This window comes from Schistocerca piceifrons, chromosome 10 (assembly GCF_021461385.2).
Source record: "Schistocerca piceifrons isolate TAMUIC-IGC-003096 chromosome 10, iqSchPice1.1, whole genome shotgun sequence".
In the NCBI taxonomy this organism is placed as follows: Eukaryota; Metazoa; Arthropoda; class Insecta; order Orthoptera; family Acrididae; genus Schistocerca; species Schistocerca piceifrons.
This window is the reverse complement of record NC_060147.1, coordinates 131,721,672-131,740,366: the sequence shown is the minus strand read 5'-3', so window position 1 is coordinate 131,740,366 and position 18,695 is coordinate 131,721,672. Positions and strand designations below refer to the sequence as shown.

General features: G+C 40.8%; 1 protein-coding gene across 1 annotated transcript in view; it reads left to right on the top strand.

The window, feature by feature from the left end:
• Positions 1–18,695, top strand: part of LOC124718837 (pleiotropic regulator 1) — a 48,015-nt gene that overhangs the window by 5,388 nt on the left and 23,932 nt on the right. The window contains exons 4-7 of the mRNA XM_047244460.1: positions 2,567–2,841; positions 8,701–8,850; positions 11,219–11,413; positions 18,100–18,218. Of these exons, the coding sequence (XP_047100416.1) occupies positions 2,567–2,841; positions 8,701–8,850; positions 11,219–11,413; positions 18,100–18,218 (739 nt within the window). The remainder of the gene's footprint in view (positions 1–2,566; positions 2,842–8,700; positions 8,851–11,218; positions 11,414–18,099; positions 18,219–18,695) is intronic.

Below are 18,695 nucleotides of genomic sequence, written 5' to 3'. Positions count from 1 at the left end.
ACTTTTTTACTCTGCAGCAGAGTGTGTGCTGATATGAAACTTCATGACAGATTGAAACTTTGTGCACTGGCGGTATTGTAGTGTAACATATCACTTCCTGAAAGTAATAGGTTACTTCATGTCTCCATTACTGAAGAATGACATTAGTCAACCACCAGAAAAATTTTGTTGGTAGTTAATAAATGCAATTACACTACAACTTTGCAATCTCTATGCCTCTATAAAAATGTTGTCAATAGCAATGCTGCGGCCCCCCCTCCACTCCCCCCTCCCCCCCCCCCCCCTGTAACTCTTGTTCCTAGTTGTATAAGGGGAGGTAGATACATGGAATGGAAGAAGATTCAGGTGTTCTCAAAAAATTCAAATTATAATTTCCACTTAATATTTATTTATTTATTCATCCAGGGATCATCTCACAATGGCGTTGGGTTTGTTGTCATAATACAATGAAAATGAACAACTCAAAAAATGAGTACAGATAGAATACATAATGATCTGTTTACAAGGATGGGACAGATGGTTGGTCATGGTCTTGCCGAAGAAGTCATCCCTGCATTTGTTTGAACTGATTTAGGAGAACTACAGAAATCAGGGTGACATACAGAGCAAACTCCACACTCCCAAGTATGAAGTCACTGTCTTAACAACTACACTGCCTCATTCGATTTGTCCCAATTGTGCAATGTTTTTTTGACTATACGCAATTTGCCCAAGATAACTTATAATACAAAAAAGTAGCTCTGCACCGTTTCTTTGCAGTCCTCAACACATTTACTGCACACATTATGAACACCCATTGGTGACATCAGAACCACAAATATCCTCCTGTGTCCATTGCACTGCATTTCAGTCTGTTCGGAAAACCTGTTCAATAAATGTGCTGCAGTGTCCCATGCACTGTTGTAACCAATGCATTTTACTGACCTTTTTCATCTTCTTGGGCGATTTAGTATACAGTTTTGTTTCCTGAAAGAAAATGGTTGCCTGAGTTTTTTGTATGGTTTTCCTTGCTAAATGAAAGTCCAAACTGACTCTTGTCTTATGATTATGTACAGAACTGTTAGTGAAACACTAGTTTTTTCCCTGATTTGCACAACAGATTGGAAGATGTATTCACTCGGTCGTAGTAAGGATACCTGTTTCTTTAAACATTTCTTTACAGTGAGCACGACTATTAATTTTAGTTATTATTCTTATGGAACTTTTCAGCCATTTGAAAACTGTGGTCAAGTTTTGTGCCTTTCATCACCAGAAAAGAATCCTGTAGCTAACAGCTGAGTATATGTAGGAATGTTATATCACATGGAGTGTTACAAACTGAGAGTAGAATGTTGAGAGCATAACAGGCTGAGGATGTTCGTTTTGCCAGTATCTTTGTGTGTTCATTCCATTTTAATTGACAGTCAGTACTCATCCCTAAACACACACACACACACACACACACACACACACACACACACAGTTTTTTCGGGTAAGAGTGTGTTTAGTTGTATTTTATGATCAGCAGTGTAAAAAACCTTGGACAAGTTTATTAATATGCATTTACCTCATTCTGCTTAGACAAGAAGTTTAATAATGCGTAAAATTGTTTGTAAATAATTCAGACTTACCAGATAGTCCTGTAGCTAATACATACCTACAATGCCGGCAGCTCATCTGTTGTGTGCTGAACTTGGCAATTGACATACCTCAACATGAAAATGTTACTGTGTAATAGATTGATGTATAGCGTAATCTGAGATATTTATTCATCACTGCAATACCTTGTTTGTATGTTTTACTTCCAATTTTGCTGAAAATTGTGATGATTGATTAAATTCTAACCTTATAGAATGGAAGAGCAGCTAACTTTAGTTTCAAACCATCTTATTCGCTACCAACAGCCGACTCAAGATTTTTCATAATCAGTTCTCATCATTCATCATGCGAATTGTCACCAACGTGTGCTCACAATACAACTGATGCTATCACCATAAGTGCACCTTTACTGAATCCTGTACATTGTGGCTGTTATTACTGACTTTCCATGAAAATTTATTTCTGCCACACAGGCTTCCAATTGCTATGTAAGTCTTACTGTTATGAATGTATACTGAGAACAGAGTTGTATTTAATAAGCAGTTAAATATAATTTAAAGTATGCTGCTGTACTTTTTGAACTGAGTTTTGGAGAATAACTAGGAATAAGCAGTTGTCCAGTTGGACACCTGTTTATTGCCTGCCTTATTTCACAACTCTGTCTGTCTTTCCAAATTTATCTTTCATTATCTTTCACAGCTTCTTCAGTGTATATATTGAATAACGTTGGGGATGGGCTACAAACCTATCTCACTCCATTCCATTTCAAATGTATTCGGTGACAAATAGATGCAAGGATACGTGTGTGGTTTTCATAAATTTTTGATATCCTTCTGTAGCTACCTTTCCTAATGTGGTAGCTCTTTACTTCGAGGTGTACCTTGTGTACCAAACGTACGATCGCGTCAGGTGCTCGTCACAGATTTTGGCACATACCGTCCCTCCAGCACATTCACCTGCTACAGAATTGACCTTTTACGTGCTGCAGGGGCAGACGCACCAGCCGTGCCGTCGCCTGCAATGTCGGAGGCGGCGCTGGTGCCAGCTGCACCACCGGTCGCGCAGCAGCAGAGTGCCACCTCAGCTGGTGCTACAGTCCAGACTCTGATCCCACGGCGCGCACCTGCCATGCCCAAACCTAAGTGGCACCCACCGTGGAAGCTGTACCGAGTCATCTCGGGTCACCTGGGCTGGGTGCGCTGTGCTGCCGTAGAGCCGGGAAATGAGTGGTTTGCGACGGGGTCAGCTGACAGGGTGATAAAGGTGGGCTGCAAACTGGCAATGCTGTGAGGAGTGTAGCGAACACTCTCTCTCCTCTCCTCTCTCCCTTAAAACCCACTTCCTTTCGTCTTTCCCTCTCCTTCCCTCTTTCCTGATGAGGCAACAGTTTGTTGCGAAAGCTTGAATTTTGTGTGTATGTATGTGTCTGTCTGTGTTTCTATCGACCTGCCAGCCCTGTCCACGCGGGAAAAATATATCGACCTGCCAGCGCTTTCGTGTGGTAAGTCACATCAAATATATATATATATATATGGTTATAATAGAGGGAAAAATATATCTAAAAACAAAGATGATGTGACTTACCAAATGAAAGTGCTGGCAGGTCGACAGACACACAAACAAACACAAACATACACACAAAATTCAAGCTTTCGCAACAAACTGTTGCCTCATCGGAAAGAAGGAAGGAGAGGGAAAGACAAAAGGATGTGGGTTTTAAGGGAGAGGGTAAGGAGTCATTCCAATCCCGGGAGCAGAAAGACTTACCTTAGGGGGGGAAAAAGGACGGGTATACACTCGCACACACACACATATATCCATTCACACATATACAGACTCCTTACCCTCTCCCTTAAAACCCACATCCTTTCGTCTTTCCCTCTTTCGTGACGAGGCAACCGTTGGTTGCAAAAGCTAGAATTTTGTGTGTATGTTTGTGTTTGTTTGTGTGTCTTTCGACCTGCCAGCGCTTTCGTTTGGTAAGTCACATCATCTTTGTTTTTTGATAAATTTTTCCCATGTGGAATGTTTCCCTCTATTTTTTTAATATATCAGTATAATAGAAGGAAACATTCCACGTGGGAAAAATTATATATAAAAACAAAGATGAGGTGACTTACCGAACGTAAGCGCTGGCAGGTTGATAGACACACAAACATACACTAAGTCTTTCCGCTCCCGGGATTGGAATGACTCCTTACCCTCTCCTTACACACAGATATGTCTGCCTGTGCGTGTATATGTGCGGATGGATATGTATGTGTGTGGTGTGTGTGTGTGTGTGTGTGTGTGTGTGTGTGTGTGCGCAAGTGTATACCTGTCTTTTTCCCCCTAAGGTAAGTCTTTCCTCTCCCAGAATTGGAATGACTCCTTACCCTCTCCCTTAAAACCCACATCCTTTCGTCTTTCCCTCTCCTTCCCTCTTTCCTGACGAAGCAACCTTGGGTTGCGAAAGCTTGAAATTTGTGTGTGTGTTTTTTATGGTTTTTATTGTCTCTATCAACATACCAACACTTTCATTTAGTAAGTTACAGCTTCTAAATCATTGTAAGTATGTATGTAAATGACTAACTGAAATAACAAGTGTTTTTTTTGTACCAGTCACGGTTTATTTATTTTCACAACTCATTTCAGTGGTTTAAATCCCTATCACCAGATGAATTCATGTGGATTAATGCAAGGCATATTCAGAAGGCAAGTGTACTAGATTTTTATATTTTTGTTAGAAAAAAATGTATTTGATGCAATTTTGACTATTTTTCCACGTGATCACCATCCCATTAATTGCATGTGCTGAACCGTGGAACAAGCTTCCTTATGCTACGGTTGAAGAACTCTTCCCCAATTCCTTTTGCCACTTCAGAATCTCTTTTTTGCACTTCCTCGCCAGTTGAGAATTTTATTCCTTCAGGAGGTGAAAAGGTGCCAAGTTAGGAGAATACAGGGATGGTTCAGAACATCCCAACCAAATGAGTACTAGAGCTCCTCAGTGGATAAGGCTGTGTGAGGATGGAAGTTGTAGTACAACAAGCACACTCCTCTTGTTAGCATTCTCCTCGTTTTCTTTTGACTGCTCCTTCTGAGTTTTTTTAAGGGTCTCGTTATGCGTTGATGATGTCCAGCTGAAGAAGAAATTCAATGAAAATGTTGCCTTTTCGATACAAAAATACTTTTAAACTGGAAATCGTAGTTTTGAACTTTTTGGCAGGTGGGGGAATTGCTGTGATGCTACAGTGACGACTGTCTTTTTGTCTCGTGCACGTAATGAGCCACCCACATTTCACCTCCAGTCACAGTAAAGCTCAGAAAATCCTCTGAGTCACTCAAGAAACTTACAGGTACTATTGACCTGATTTTTCTTGTGCTGCTCTGTCAGCTGTTTTGGGACCCATTGTGTGCTGTTTCCGATATCCCAGTGTTTCTGTGTGTGTGTCTTATAAGAGAGATCTAGAGAGTTGTGGAAACATCACAGAAATTTCATCCATTTCCAATAGTCTGTCCTCACGGACAGATTCTTCCAATTTTTGCACCAACTCGTCAGTCAGAGTAGAAGGTCTTTCACTCCTCTGTTTGTCACAAACATTTGTTCTGCTTCCACTACGCTCCCTACACCAGTTAAACACATTTGTTCCATTCATGAGATGTTTGCTTTAAACTGTTTTGATTTGCAAGAAAATTTTGGTACGAGTTATTCCTTCCACAAGTGGGAAGAGAGTCACAACGTGTGGCTCACACTTGGTGGGACTTCTTACTGACGTCTTTCACACAACTGGACACTATGACGTGAGTTCATGTACCTGTGTGTCCCTGCGATGCTCGCTCTGGTCAGTGTCTCCCTCTACAGCTCAGTGTTGCCAGTCCTCAAAAAAACAAAAAAGGACCACAGCGCATTTTGGTTGCCGTACACCTACTTTCTGAACATGCCTTGTACGACATGTATGTGTCGTGTTATGACTTTGGAATAACTTATGTCACTGTATAGCAGAAGGACTTAAAAATATAATGCTGTTTCACTATATGGTTCATATTTCGTGTAGGTTTTTGATTGAAAGTGGGAACAAAAATATAAATGTGAAAGCAACAGTAAAAATAAAATTCTCCAGGGGTCACAGACTTCTTTTCCTGTCATGTTACATCACACTCTGTAAATGCTGAAGGGAGCAAAAATAGCATCTAGAGTCTAATAAGTGCAAAGAACATATGACAAGACAAAACACTTTTTGAAACAAGACTCAGAGCGTTATGGGGATCGTTGGTTTCATGGATGAACAGAAATGTAAGTATAAAGATGTTCAGTGGCCACAGATTCTGTCCCGTAAAGTTTACATGACCTAATACTTTGCACACATTTAAGTGATCACATATATAGATACCATATTAATCCACATAAATCCACCTGATATGTAAGACTGAACACCTGAAACAAATAAATAAAACTAAAATAAAATAAATAATTGTTATATAAGTAGACTCAGACATGCTTCACCAACTTTTTGCCATCATCACTGGGTATTATTTATCCAGCTAATAATTTTTTCTACTTTAAAAAAAATTAAAAACTGAGTTAAGAATACCACTGATGATGGTACAAAGGTGCTGAAATATGTTTAGGTTTATATAACAAACAGTTGTTTGCATAAGAGGTGGACTGGAAAGCCAGTAATTTTGTCTGTCAACATGGTTATTACAAGACCTTCATACCAAATGATGAATAAGCAAACTTGTTGTTTCATTTGATATCAATAACAGTCATAGTAAAGTCTAACCAAAAATGAAATGTTCCCATTTAAAAATATACAGGGTGATTCAAAAAGAATACCACAACTTTAAAAATGTGTATTTAATGAAAGAAACATAATATAACCTTCTGTTATACATCATTACAAAGAGTATTTAAAAAGGTTTTTTTTCACTCAAAAACAAGTTCAGAGATGTTCAATATGGCCCCCTCCAGACACACGAGCAATATCAACCCGATACACCAACTCGTTCCACACTCTCTGTAGCATATCAGGCATAACAGTTTGGATACCTGCTGTTATTTCTCATTTCAAATCATCAATGGTGGCTGGGAGAGGTGGCCGAAACACCATATCCTTAACATGCCCCCATAAGAAAAAATCGCAGGGGGTAAGATCAGGGCTTCTTGGAGGCCAGTGATGAAGTGCTCTGTCACGGGCTGCCTGGCGGCCGATCCATCGCCTCGGGTAGTTGACGTTCAGGTAGTTACGGACAGATAAGTGCCAATGTGGTGGCGCTCGTAGGACTCTCCATACAGTTGATTGTGGAATTTGAAGCTCTCTGCTAGCTCTGCGAGTCGATTTTCCTGGGCTGCGAACAAATGCTTGCTGGATGCGTGCTACATTTTCATCACTCGTTCTCGGCCGTCCAGAACTTTTCCCTTTGCACAAACACCCATTCTCTGTAAACTGTTTATACCAACATTTAATACACCACCTATCAGAAGGTTTAACACTGTACTTCGTTCGAAATGCACGCTGAACAACTGTCGTCGATTCACTTCTGCCGTACTCAATAACACAAAAAGCTTTCTGTTGAGCGGTCGCCATCTTAGCATCAACTGACGCTGACGCCTAGTCAACAGCGCCTCAAGCGAACAAATGCACAACTAAATGAAACTTTATAGCTCCCTTAATTTGCCGACAGATAGTGCTTAGCTCTGCCTTTTGTCGTTGCAGAGTTTTAAATTCCTAAAGTTGTGGTATTCTTTTTGAATCACCCTGTGTGTGTGTGTGTGTGTGTGTGTGTGTGTGTGTGTGTGTGTGTGTGTTTAAGGGGGGCGGGGGGGCAACATTTCACATCTCTTCCTAAACCACTGGATTGATTTCAACAAAATTTGTTAGACATATCACTTACTACCTGGAAAGAACGGTAAAAGTCTAGATGAGGGCCAGTTGCTTCCTCACATGTTTTGTGCAGCAATGTTTTCAGTGCTTGTTGCAAGGAAAGAGGATGTCTGCTACCGGGCCTGTGCACCCAGTGAGGAGGCAGCAGACAGTTGGCATATTTTGAAGGAATATGGTCACAGTTTCACAACCAAACTGTCACAGTCCAATCCAACCTAAACCACGGGCTATGATAAAGATATGTTTGTCATCACAACCAGGTTTGTTCCAACTTAACCAGAACCTGGTAATTTGTGACATACTCAGAAAAAAAGTCAGGTATTTGTGACAATGAAGCTTAAAAATTTAATAGCTGCTTGTTTCACTCATGGCAATTTGTTCTTTACTAATATATTCCAACTTAACAACAACCTCACAGTTTTTGACACATTCAGAAAAAAATTGCCAAATGTTTGTGACAATAGCAAATAAGAAAATAGTTTCTATTTTGGCACTAGAAATTAGTTGCCTTTTATGTCACCTCTCATTAGTTAAGTGAATGTATCTTCCCACTGACTCTGTGAAATTGTCGTATTGCGAACCTGTGAGCACTACAGAAGTATCGCTGTGACTGCCCCAGATCTGAAACACTGTCGGGATAAGACCCGTGTACCTCCTGTAGAGATGAGGGTGAAAAGCAGAGCACTTTCAACCAATTATGATATAAACATGACCCGTCATTTGTATAAAAAATGCTGTAGGAAAACGATACCCCTACTGCCCCTAGGAGTGGGATGGGGATTAGAAAGAGGACATGTAAAAATGTTAAAAAATGACCTGTCGAAATTACTTTCATGTATTTACTTGCTTCGGAATACTTTAAAACTGCAAAGCTCAATCTGTCCTTATTTGTGTCATTTGACAGGTCAAGCAGGTCGTGAGAATGAGCACTACAGCGAGCCAATAATTTTGCCATTGTGTTTGGAAACCGAATATTATGCCACACAGATGAATACATTTCTCAGGATTGAGGTGAAACTACTTAATGAATTTTAATATACAGGTACAGCTATAGATGAAATACGGGTACAGATATATGTGAAACACATTAAAAATATGTGAAATATACATAGCACATACTTCCGCAACTGAAGCCACTGGCAAAAGGCCGGTATTTTCTAATAGCACTAACACATGTCCAATTATACGTAAAATATTGTGGTTCAAAATTTGTTCGTTAAATATTAACCTGTAAGTTTGCACACAAAATGTTTAGATCTGGGACCTGGCATCTGGGCAGTTGAAAGTGTCCCTGACGGGCCACATCAGCAGCGTGCGTGGGCTGGCCGTGTCGGCGCGCCACCCGTATCTCTTCAGCTGCGGAGAGGACCGCCAGGTCAAGTGCTGGGATCTTGAGTACAATAAGGTGAGTGAGTTTATGTACACTTACAATAAGAGATGCATAAAACTGAGTGGTGAAGCTGAATGCACTCCATCTGTAAGGCAAGTGGGATATCTATCTGTTCAGTGTTGGAATACAGTTGACTGCAATGCTACCAGAATGCCTTCCCCTGCCTCCATTAGCTCATTTACAGCCCTTGTCTGTGGACAAGTTCATCTCTTCACCATTATTGTTACTTACTTGTTTACAACTGTTGTGTTGTTAATACCAGGTACTTATTATTAATCCGACAGTGTTTCAGGTGCTGCAGTGTGGCCTGTATACATTGCAGCGTCCTGAAGCGTCGTAGGTATAAAATTTCCACTTTCTGGCACAGGTGAAAATCTGGTGCTGTAAGCAGTCAGAATGTGATGTGGCTGCAGGAAAACGGAGGAACAGTCACACACATGATGATGGTAGTTCTAGCACATTTATAAGGATTTCCTCACGATTTACAACACGTGTTCAGTACGGTCTCCCGGCTCAGCAACATGCTGCGTCCATAGCGTGGCACAGTCGACAGTTCCTTGCAGAACATTTGGTGTTATCAGAGTGATATGTCATTGTGTCCTGTTTTTTATATCAGGAAGAGTCAGGATACAACCCTGATAGACACAGTCTCTCAGATATCCACACAGCAAGTAGCCACACAGATTTAGGTCAGTGGATCTGGAAAGCCACATATCTTGAACTCGCCCAGAAATGATGCGGTCACTACCGAAGGTTTCCCTAAGCAAATCTTTCACCTGGCAAGTGAAATGTGGTGTCATTCTTGCAAAGGTTGAATCACGTGTTGCACAAGGAGGCCCTTATAACGTGCAGATATCATTGTACAACTAACATTCCCACGAGTGTTCACCTCCTCAAACAGAAACGGACCGAGAATGAAGGAACTTGTGAAATCATGCCACACAGTTGCAGTATATGTTCCTTTACAGCACATGGTGGAGTAGAACCCCATATGTGACAGTTCTGTGTATTCACAACACTGTGCAGAGTAAAATGTGCCTTGTCTTTCCAAAGGATATTCCCTAGCCACATCTCATGTCATCCAATCCATATCCACGTGTGCCAAAGAACAGAAGACACGCATTTTGAATCTTGTAGGGGTACCAGTGTAAAATGCGCCACAAAATATTTTGACCTGCTGACCAACGGAGAGACAATTCTCGTGACACAGCTCGATCACTGGCTGCAGGATATGAGGCACGTGTTGCACCGTCAACTATAGCTACAGCAGCTGCCATGGGAATGGGCTGCTTCCCTCTCCCTGCTGCACCACATAATTCACCTGCTTCTTAAAATTTCTTGATCATATTCTTGCCCAATTCATTGACAAGGGCCTCTTCACGGCTGTTTCCTTCGAGTATATTCCTGCACTGCTGTGCTTGTGTTGCAGCCGTTCCGATAAAACAACTTTACTGCCAGTGCACAGTCTTTCTTCTCAATAGCCACTGCATTTTGTATGGAAAACTTCAATATTCTTAACCCTGTACACCAACAGTCGCTTTGCAAAAGAAATCTACTCACATCGACAAGTTACAAACAGCTTACTGACATCAAAACAAGAAATATTTCACACCCTGACTGCTTAGAGCACCATATTTTCACGTGATGGCAGAAAGTGAAACTAGAATTTATTTTTTTGCATACTCCTCGAGTGCACTGATTAATGAAAATACCACAGCGTTTCAGCATCCTGTGACATATACAACCTCCACAGCAGTTTACAGAACTACATCAGTTTAATTATAACTACACAGTACATGCCCTCTCTGCTAGACCATATATTTTTAATTTTTTATCATACAAACTGCTAGACATAAAAAAGTGCAAACTGTCAACCCAGGCAGTTGTTAAGATAGGGGCTTTAATTTCGACAGGAGTTCAGTTTGAATGCTGTCTGGATTTAGGTCTTACTCAGTTTCTCACAATCACTTAATCCTAGAATACTGTAGGAAGGAAATGTTATGTTGCTGCTAAACCACCGTAAAATTTACTAATCCAAATTTTATTTAGAGGAAGTCATAATTTATGGGCTATGCATTAGTTGATCACCATTATTACATTTCCAGTGGTATGTTAATATCAAATTAAGTACAAAATGTCTCATTTTATACCCTAGTACGGTCATAATTTTTTCAAGGGTTTAGTAATCTAGGTTTAACAGGAATGGCCCTCAAAAAGGACCTGACTGATCGCCTGCTGTACTCTTTCCCAAACCCACCACACCTCTTAACGGACTAGGAAGTGGTGGCGCATTAAAGCATTATCTCCTTCTGTTCGATACGAATCAGTTTTTTAAATAGGAGGATCATCTGCTTTTATGACATTCCTGGTTTTGAATTTGCAGGTAATCCGGCACTACCACGGCCACCTGAGTGCCGTCTACACATTGGCACTGCACCCTAACATCGACGTGCTGGCGACGGCAGGACGAGACGCGACGTGCCGCATCTGGGATATGCGCACCAAGGCGAACGTGCACACACTTACTGGCCACACCAACACAGTTGCCTCTGTCATCTGCCAGTCCGCTGAGCCACAGGTCCGTATTGACTGCTCGTTGTATCTCACTTTGCACGAGAATGGAGTGCTCGTTTGTCCTAATCCATTTCCTTGACCTGCCAGTATTGGAGATGGTGACTCCTCAGTAGAATCTGTAACTACTGTGTGTTCCGTATTGAGGTGATATGCGATTTCTCTATAAGTTTCTTTACTGTGACTGTGTACCGTGGAGGGTCTCTTCCATCGTGAGCTATTGTACTAGGTACATATATATCTAGTGTTTGGTGAACAATTCTAAACTTGGCCCTCAGTTCTACTCGCTCCTCGCCCACAGTGAAATGTTATGAGTTGCTCTTTGAGATAAAGTGCTACTGCCTCTTCATCACGTAATATTCTGTACCAGTTTCAGTGGGAACTGCCTGAAAGAGGTCGGGTCTTTTTATTGCAATTAGATCCAGTACATTTGTGTCATGAGTGAGCTTCCAAACTATCTGTTCTAAGTAGTTTTCAGAGAAGGCATTTAGTTCTGTTTCACAGGATGTAATGCCAAGATAACTACTTACAAAGACAGTTATTCTGCCTTATGATGACAGAATGAGAAAGGAACGTGCTTACCAGTGAAATGAGGTTGTCTCTAAAGTTCTTGGTTACATCTTTTGTTTGATGGAAAGGTCCAATAACAAGTTTATGCCAATCCTCTGTACTGAGTCTTCCCCAAATAATCTTGTATGAGCTTCAATTTATATCTAGTTGGATTAGAGTTTATTTTCTACTGTGATAAATGTGCCAACCGTGTTTCCCTTTAGCCTATCCTTCCAGTATAAACTTAAATTTACCACAAATATCTCACTGCTATCAGTTGCATGTTTCAACCAGTTTGCTGTTGGTAGTATGTACAAGTTCCATTGTTTCGTAGAAGGCTTCAACTTCCACACTTTGTTCACATTCTTTGACGCTCGGTCAGTAGGATTTTAATCTTTTTGATCCCTGGGGGGGTTATTTCTTTTAATCTCATCGTAATACTTTGGGGTGTCCTTCAGCTATCATTATTCAGAATGAATGGATAGTCATGTAAGCTAAACAAAAGTTATATGCATTCCACACACTGTCAGTCACCTAGTTAGTGGCCTCTGATGTGTAGTGCACCATTGACCCATTTATGGGGTCCTTACAATTCTCATTCTTGTGGCCTAGCTTGCCATAGACCATATTGTTTTTTCTACAAACGTAATTTTTAAGTGCATGTATAAACATTGAAAGATTTGTATGAAATCTATTCACAGTTACAAATATGGACAACCATCAACTATCTAATGGAATGATGACAATGAAAATATGCGCCACACTGGGACTCGAACCTAGAAGTCCCACTTATCACGAGGGCCTTTCCATGAGGCTGTCCAAACATGTGTCATGGCCAGATACAAACTACCATATGTCATCAATCGTGTGTCTACGACCTGGACTCGTATATCCATTATGTACATTCCTGTGTAGGGGAGACATTTACTTAGTGTCGACAAATAAATACAATATTGCAGTACCTGTTTTGCACAGAAGGAACATTGCAGCATACTTCTGAACAACACAGGCACTGCAATATCATATTCAGAGATCTAACTTCCACTCTCAAGGCTGGTAGATTTTTGGGGTAGTCCATACAGTGACACAGAGGTCCATTGCTGCTGACTTCTTCTGTAACAGGCAGGAGTACTGTCTTCGCCAGATGCGTCTCTCGTGAACATTTTGTGTCATTTTGCCAATGTACAAACTGCTATAATTAATGTAAAAATTTTCTAGGTATGGTGCCACACCATATTGTAAAACAACTGTTGCTGTTGTTGTTGCTGCAATCTTCAGTCCGAAGACTGGCATGATGCAGTTCTCTGTACTCCTCTATCCTGTGCAAGTATCTTCATTTCCGAATAACTACAGCAACCTGCATTCGTTTGAACCTGCCTACTGTATTCAAGTCTTTGTGCACATCTGTAGTTTTTACTCTCCACATTTTTCTTCATTACTGAACTGACAGTTCCTTTTACTCAGGTTCTCCCATAAATTTCTTTTCTCACCAATTCAGTTCAGTCCCTCCTCATTAGTTATTTGACTTACTCACCAGATCTTCAGCATTCTTTTGTAACACCTCATTTTGAATACTTCTCAATTGAACTGTTTGCTGTCCACGTGTCACTTCCGTGCAAGGCTATGCTCCACACAGATACCTTCATAAAAGACTTTGTAAAACTTGAATTTATATTAGATGTTAACAAATTTCTCTTTTTCAGTAATGCCTTTCTTTCTGATGTCAGTCTAAATTTTATACTCTACTTTGGCCACCATCAGTGAAGCAGAACTCATTGTCTTAGTTTTAATGTGCCATTCCCAAGTCTAATTGCCTCAGTGTCACCTGATTTAGTTCAACTACATTCCATTACCCTTGTTTTACTTTTGTTGATGTTCATCTGATAAACTCTTTTCAGGATACTAAAACAACTATTACTGGATAAAACTGACACTTAAAAATGCTTTTACATTAACTGGCTGTGGCCACAGAAGCCTACACATTTATTATTGCCATTCCTCCTGAGAGTAATCTGGTACACATCTGTCTTTTGAAGAGGTGAACAACCCTTGCAGAACCGAGTAGGGCTGCAGTCTTCACAGGAGAGTGGAAGATCACTCCGATATGGCATATCTCGAATATCTGGCCTACCTTTGAGAGAAAAGAGCACCTGAATACAGCAGAAATGTAGTCGACCCAAAAGTATCGCCCTCATCCTTGCAGTCATGAACGTGCATCCTTGGTCATATGTCGAACACCTTGTGAATGTGTTGCCGGAAATATGCATTTGATGTGAAGATGCTCTCCCCCGAGTGCAGGTTTGTCGTGTGGTGATTCTTCGTCTGGAACCCTGTGTGCCCTGTGTATCAAAGCATTAAGGGTGCCAGCAGAGTGTGAAAGGTGTTAGTAGTTAGCTGGCTTATTAGGTACGTAGTGACATGTTGCATAGATAATCTGAATTATGTTTTAGTGGAATGACGTGGACTGAGTCAGTTCACAGAATAATTATATGTAACTAGTTTTAGTGATATGAATATAATAGAGGGAAACATTCCACGTGGGAAAAATATATCTAAAAACAAAGATTATGTGACTTACCAAACGAAAGTGCTGGCAGGTCGATAGACACACAAACAAACACAAACATACACACAAAATTCAAGCTTTCGCAACAAACGGTTGCTTCAAAACTGCCCAAACTCTTTGCCTTTACAAATGTCTGCTAGTGTCTGTGTATGTGTGGATGGATATGTGTGTGTGTGCGAGTGTATACCTGTCCTTTTTTCCCCCTAAGGTAAGTCTTTCCGCTCCCGGGATTGGAATGACTCCTTACCTCTCCCTTAAAACCCACATCCTTTCATCTTTCCCTCTCCTTCCCTCTTTCCTGATGAAGCATCCGTTTGTTGCGAAAGCTTGAATTTTGTGTGTATGTATGTGTTAGTTTGTGTGTCTATCGACCTGCCAGCACTTTTGTTTGGTAAGTCACATCATCTTTGTTTTTAAATATAACTAGTTTTATTGATTGACTGCGCACTAGCTACATACGTGTTCCTAAATAGCAAACTTGACATAAATTTAACATTTATGAAAATACTATTTTTCAGTCATACTCGTGCAACTACACTAGAAACTAGATTTTTTGCACACTACCTGTTTAAAAAAAAAAAATTGTGTACGGAATAAGAGGAGGTCTCCAGAAGAAATTATTTTAAATTAAATTAAAACTTGCTTTATTACTTGTCAGACATATTATATTATCGAGCAGATGATCAACAATTTTTGTCAATGTATAGTGAACTTCTGAGCCACTGACATTTTTAATAATGATTGATTAATGTCACTTTTTCTTATAGTGTTATAGGTACGGTCATCGCTATTCTTCTCAAATTGTAAAAATAGATTTGCCTGCATAAGTTTATGATATACTACTTGTTATACTTTGTACGACAGATAAGAATGTCTTGAAATTCGATGCTGAAACTACACACACAACGAGAAACTGAGAATCCCTGAAAATTAAAAAAAAGAATGTGTTTAGTCACTCCTCCTGCAGGTGACTATTTAAATTTAAGGAACAAAAAGTTACTGTCAGTAGTATGCCAGTTAATGATGCAACACCATTCCCTATCAGTGTACGAGACCAGTGACTCCTGGTGATTGAGTTATGTCCATGTGGGTACGAACAGGCTTCAGCAGACTGGTGTTAATTGAGTGTGCTAGTATTTTACTTCTGCCTTTTTGACAGCTTCCTTACTTGTCCCACACTGCTGCTAGCTGTTGTTCTTGATGTGGCACAAAGTGGGGTAGCACAGTGATTAGCACACTGGACTTGGATTCAGGCAGATGCCGAGATGGTTCCTTTGAAAAGGCACGGCTGATTTCCTTCTCCATCCTTCCTTAATCTGCATTTGTGCTCCGTCTCCAAATGACCCCATTGTCAACAGGACATTAAACACTGATCTCCATTCCTGATGTAGGCTTCTGAACACAAAAGGTAAATGGATCAATTAATAAAGCACTCAGATTTTTTCCAGTAACTGATATTACACACAAGCGAGTACCTTTACTCTCAATTGCAAAGCAATTCCTTATATTATCCAGTACATTTGAAGATTTGACTTTAGACATAATGTTTGGGCCAGTGTACAGATAATGTTTGCTTATATTATTTTTCAGTTAAGTACAAGCAAATAATTATTTTGTATTTATGAGAATAATCATCTGGAAAGAAGTCCATGATATGGAGGACAGATGATGCAAATAAAAATTTTAAAGCTTTCTTATTCTCAAAATTTTTTTTTAACTTTTGCAACACTGGTTATATGTCGACCAAGTGTAATGTCAGAGACAATTAACTCTATTCAAAACTGCTAATATTCTCAAGAAAGTTAGGGATTTGGACAGTACGAGGGTTGTACCAAAAGTAAGGTTCCCAATGCGCTACAGCCTCGAGGGAAGGTGCTAGGCTAAGTTGACAACAGTGCCATGTGTTGTGGTTCCCCCACTCTCGAGCCCGCCCGTCTATGATTCTCTATGTCGCTCAGAGTTGGCTTGGCAGCCGTCAGAGATGGAAGTGTTGATCGCTGCTCCCGCCAAGTGCAAGGTTCAAGCAGTAATTCGGTTTCTCCACGCGAGAAAGTTACCGTCCGTGGAGATTCATTGGCAACTGACTGAGGCTTATGGTTAAGGGTGCATGTCTGTTCAGCACGTCCGCAAATGGTGCAAGACTTTTTCTTGAGGGTTGCACAGAGGTTCACAATGAAGAACGGAGTGGAAGACCGCCAGTTTCGGATATGATTGTGGAGAAGATCAACAGTGAGCTGCTCATAGTTCGGTGGGTCCCCGTCCATGAACTTGTTGAATGCATTCCTGAAGCTTCCCACAGCACAATTGAAAGAACTTTAACAGAAACATTGGGTTTTCGCAAGATGTGTGCTCGCTGGGTCCCCCAGATGCTGATTGATGGACACAAGGAGCAACACCTTGACTGGCTCACAGGTTTCTTCAACAGTGTGAGGGGGGAGGGGGGGGGGCAACAAGGAGAAGTTGTTGGACTCTGTCATCATGGGAGATGAAATGTGGGTGTTTCATTACACCCCCAAAACAAAACAACAATCTCATCAGTGGTGTCACTCCGCTTCACTGCCACCAAAGAAATTCCAACAAACGCAGTCAGCAGGAAAGGTTATGGCAACTGTGTTTTGGGATTGGAAATGGGTACTGGTCATTGATTTCATGCAACCTGGGATGACAGTAAGCTCAGACAGATATTGTGAAACATTGACCAAACTCCGGCGAGCAATCCAGAATCGCCGCAGAGGATGACTGACGGAGGCAGTAGTGCTTCTTCACGACCACACATGACCCCATGTCGCCCATCAAACAAAGGAGCTTTTGAAGAAATTTGGGTGGACTGTTATGCCCTATCCCCCATACAGCAATTATCACCTCTTCCCCAAGCTAAAGGAACACTTAGGTGGCAAACGCTTCCAGAGCGACCATGAAGTCCGAGCAGAGGTCACACGTGTCCTCGAGTTGGCGGGAAACTTCTTCAACTTAGGAATGCAAAAGCTGGAGGACTGTCTTCAAAAGTATGTCGAAAAAATTGGAGAGTGTGTTGAAAAATAGACAAAAGTGTAAGCTCTTCAACAATGTATACATTAATAACAATAAACAATATTTTCTATTTGTAAAAAATATGGGAACCTTACTTTTGGGACAACCCTCATATTTAAATGGAATAGCTGATGCAGTGCATTTTGGAATCTGGTGAGAGAAAATCAGTAGTGAGAGAAATGGAGAAACTGAAAAGAAGGCAGGTGTGTATACAAATGAGGCTTGCTGATGCTTGCAAGGATTTTCACTCCTGAGGACTTTTGTAATGATTTTGTGGTCATAATTGTACTTTACTATTAATTTTTTCTCTTGGCATTAAAAAAGTAAATGCACACATCACACTTTGCAGTGAACTTTGTTCTCGTTATCCAAGTGACAGATTTCTTTCGCTCAGTCTGAAGACTTTTGTAATGATTTTGTGGTCGTAATTGTACTTTACTATTAATTTTTTCTCTCAGCATTAAAAAAGTAAATGCACACATCACACTTTTCAGTGTACTTTGTTCTCATTATCCAATTGACGGATTTCTTTCACTCTGTCTGTACAGATTGTGACCGGCAGCCACGATTGCACTATAAGGCTGTGGGACTTGGCCGCTGGCAAGTCGAGGGCCACATTGACCAACCACAAGAAGAGTGTCCGTGCACTCGTCTTCCACCCGACAGTGTAAGTACATCTGAGTAATTGTATAACTAGATCCCTCCCTGACTGCTGCCTTCTATGCATCGGATCATTTTTGAAACAGATTTCGGCACAGCGCACAACAAAAACTTTGCAGTTCGTCTGTGCTCCATTCAAATTTTTGGAAGGGTTGCAGAGTATCCCTTGCCTCAGGTAACAGAAACTCTACATAGATTGGCAAAGATATTCGGGTGACACATCAGTTGGCCAGCTGTGAGAAGGACAGAAGAGTCACAGCCCAAAGTCTGTTTTCATTCTGTAACTTCTTATTGCTCGTGTAGAGCTGTGGCTCAGTGCTGACATTCAAGGTGACAAATCCTTTGATGCCGAGTTCGATCGGAGATCAGTATGAGGACTTTCGTGTCACTTATCACCTCTGACAGTGAGTTGTTAATGTAAGAAGAGGCTAGGTTGTGACTTGATGGGAGTGCACATTAAACTGTAGATACCTCAGTGGGTGTC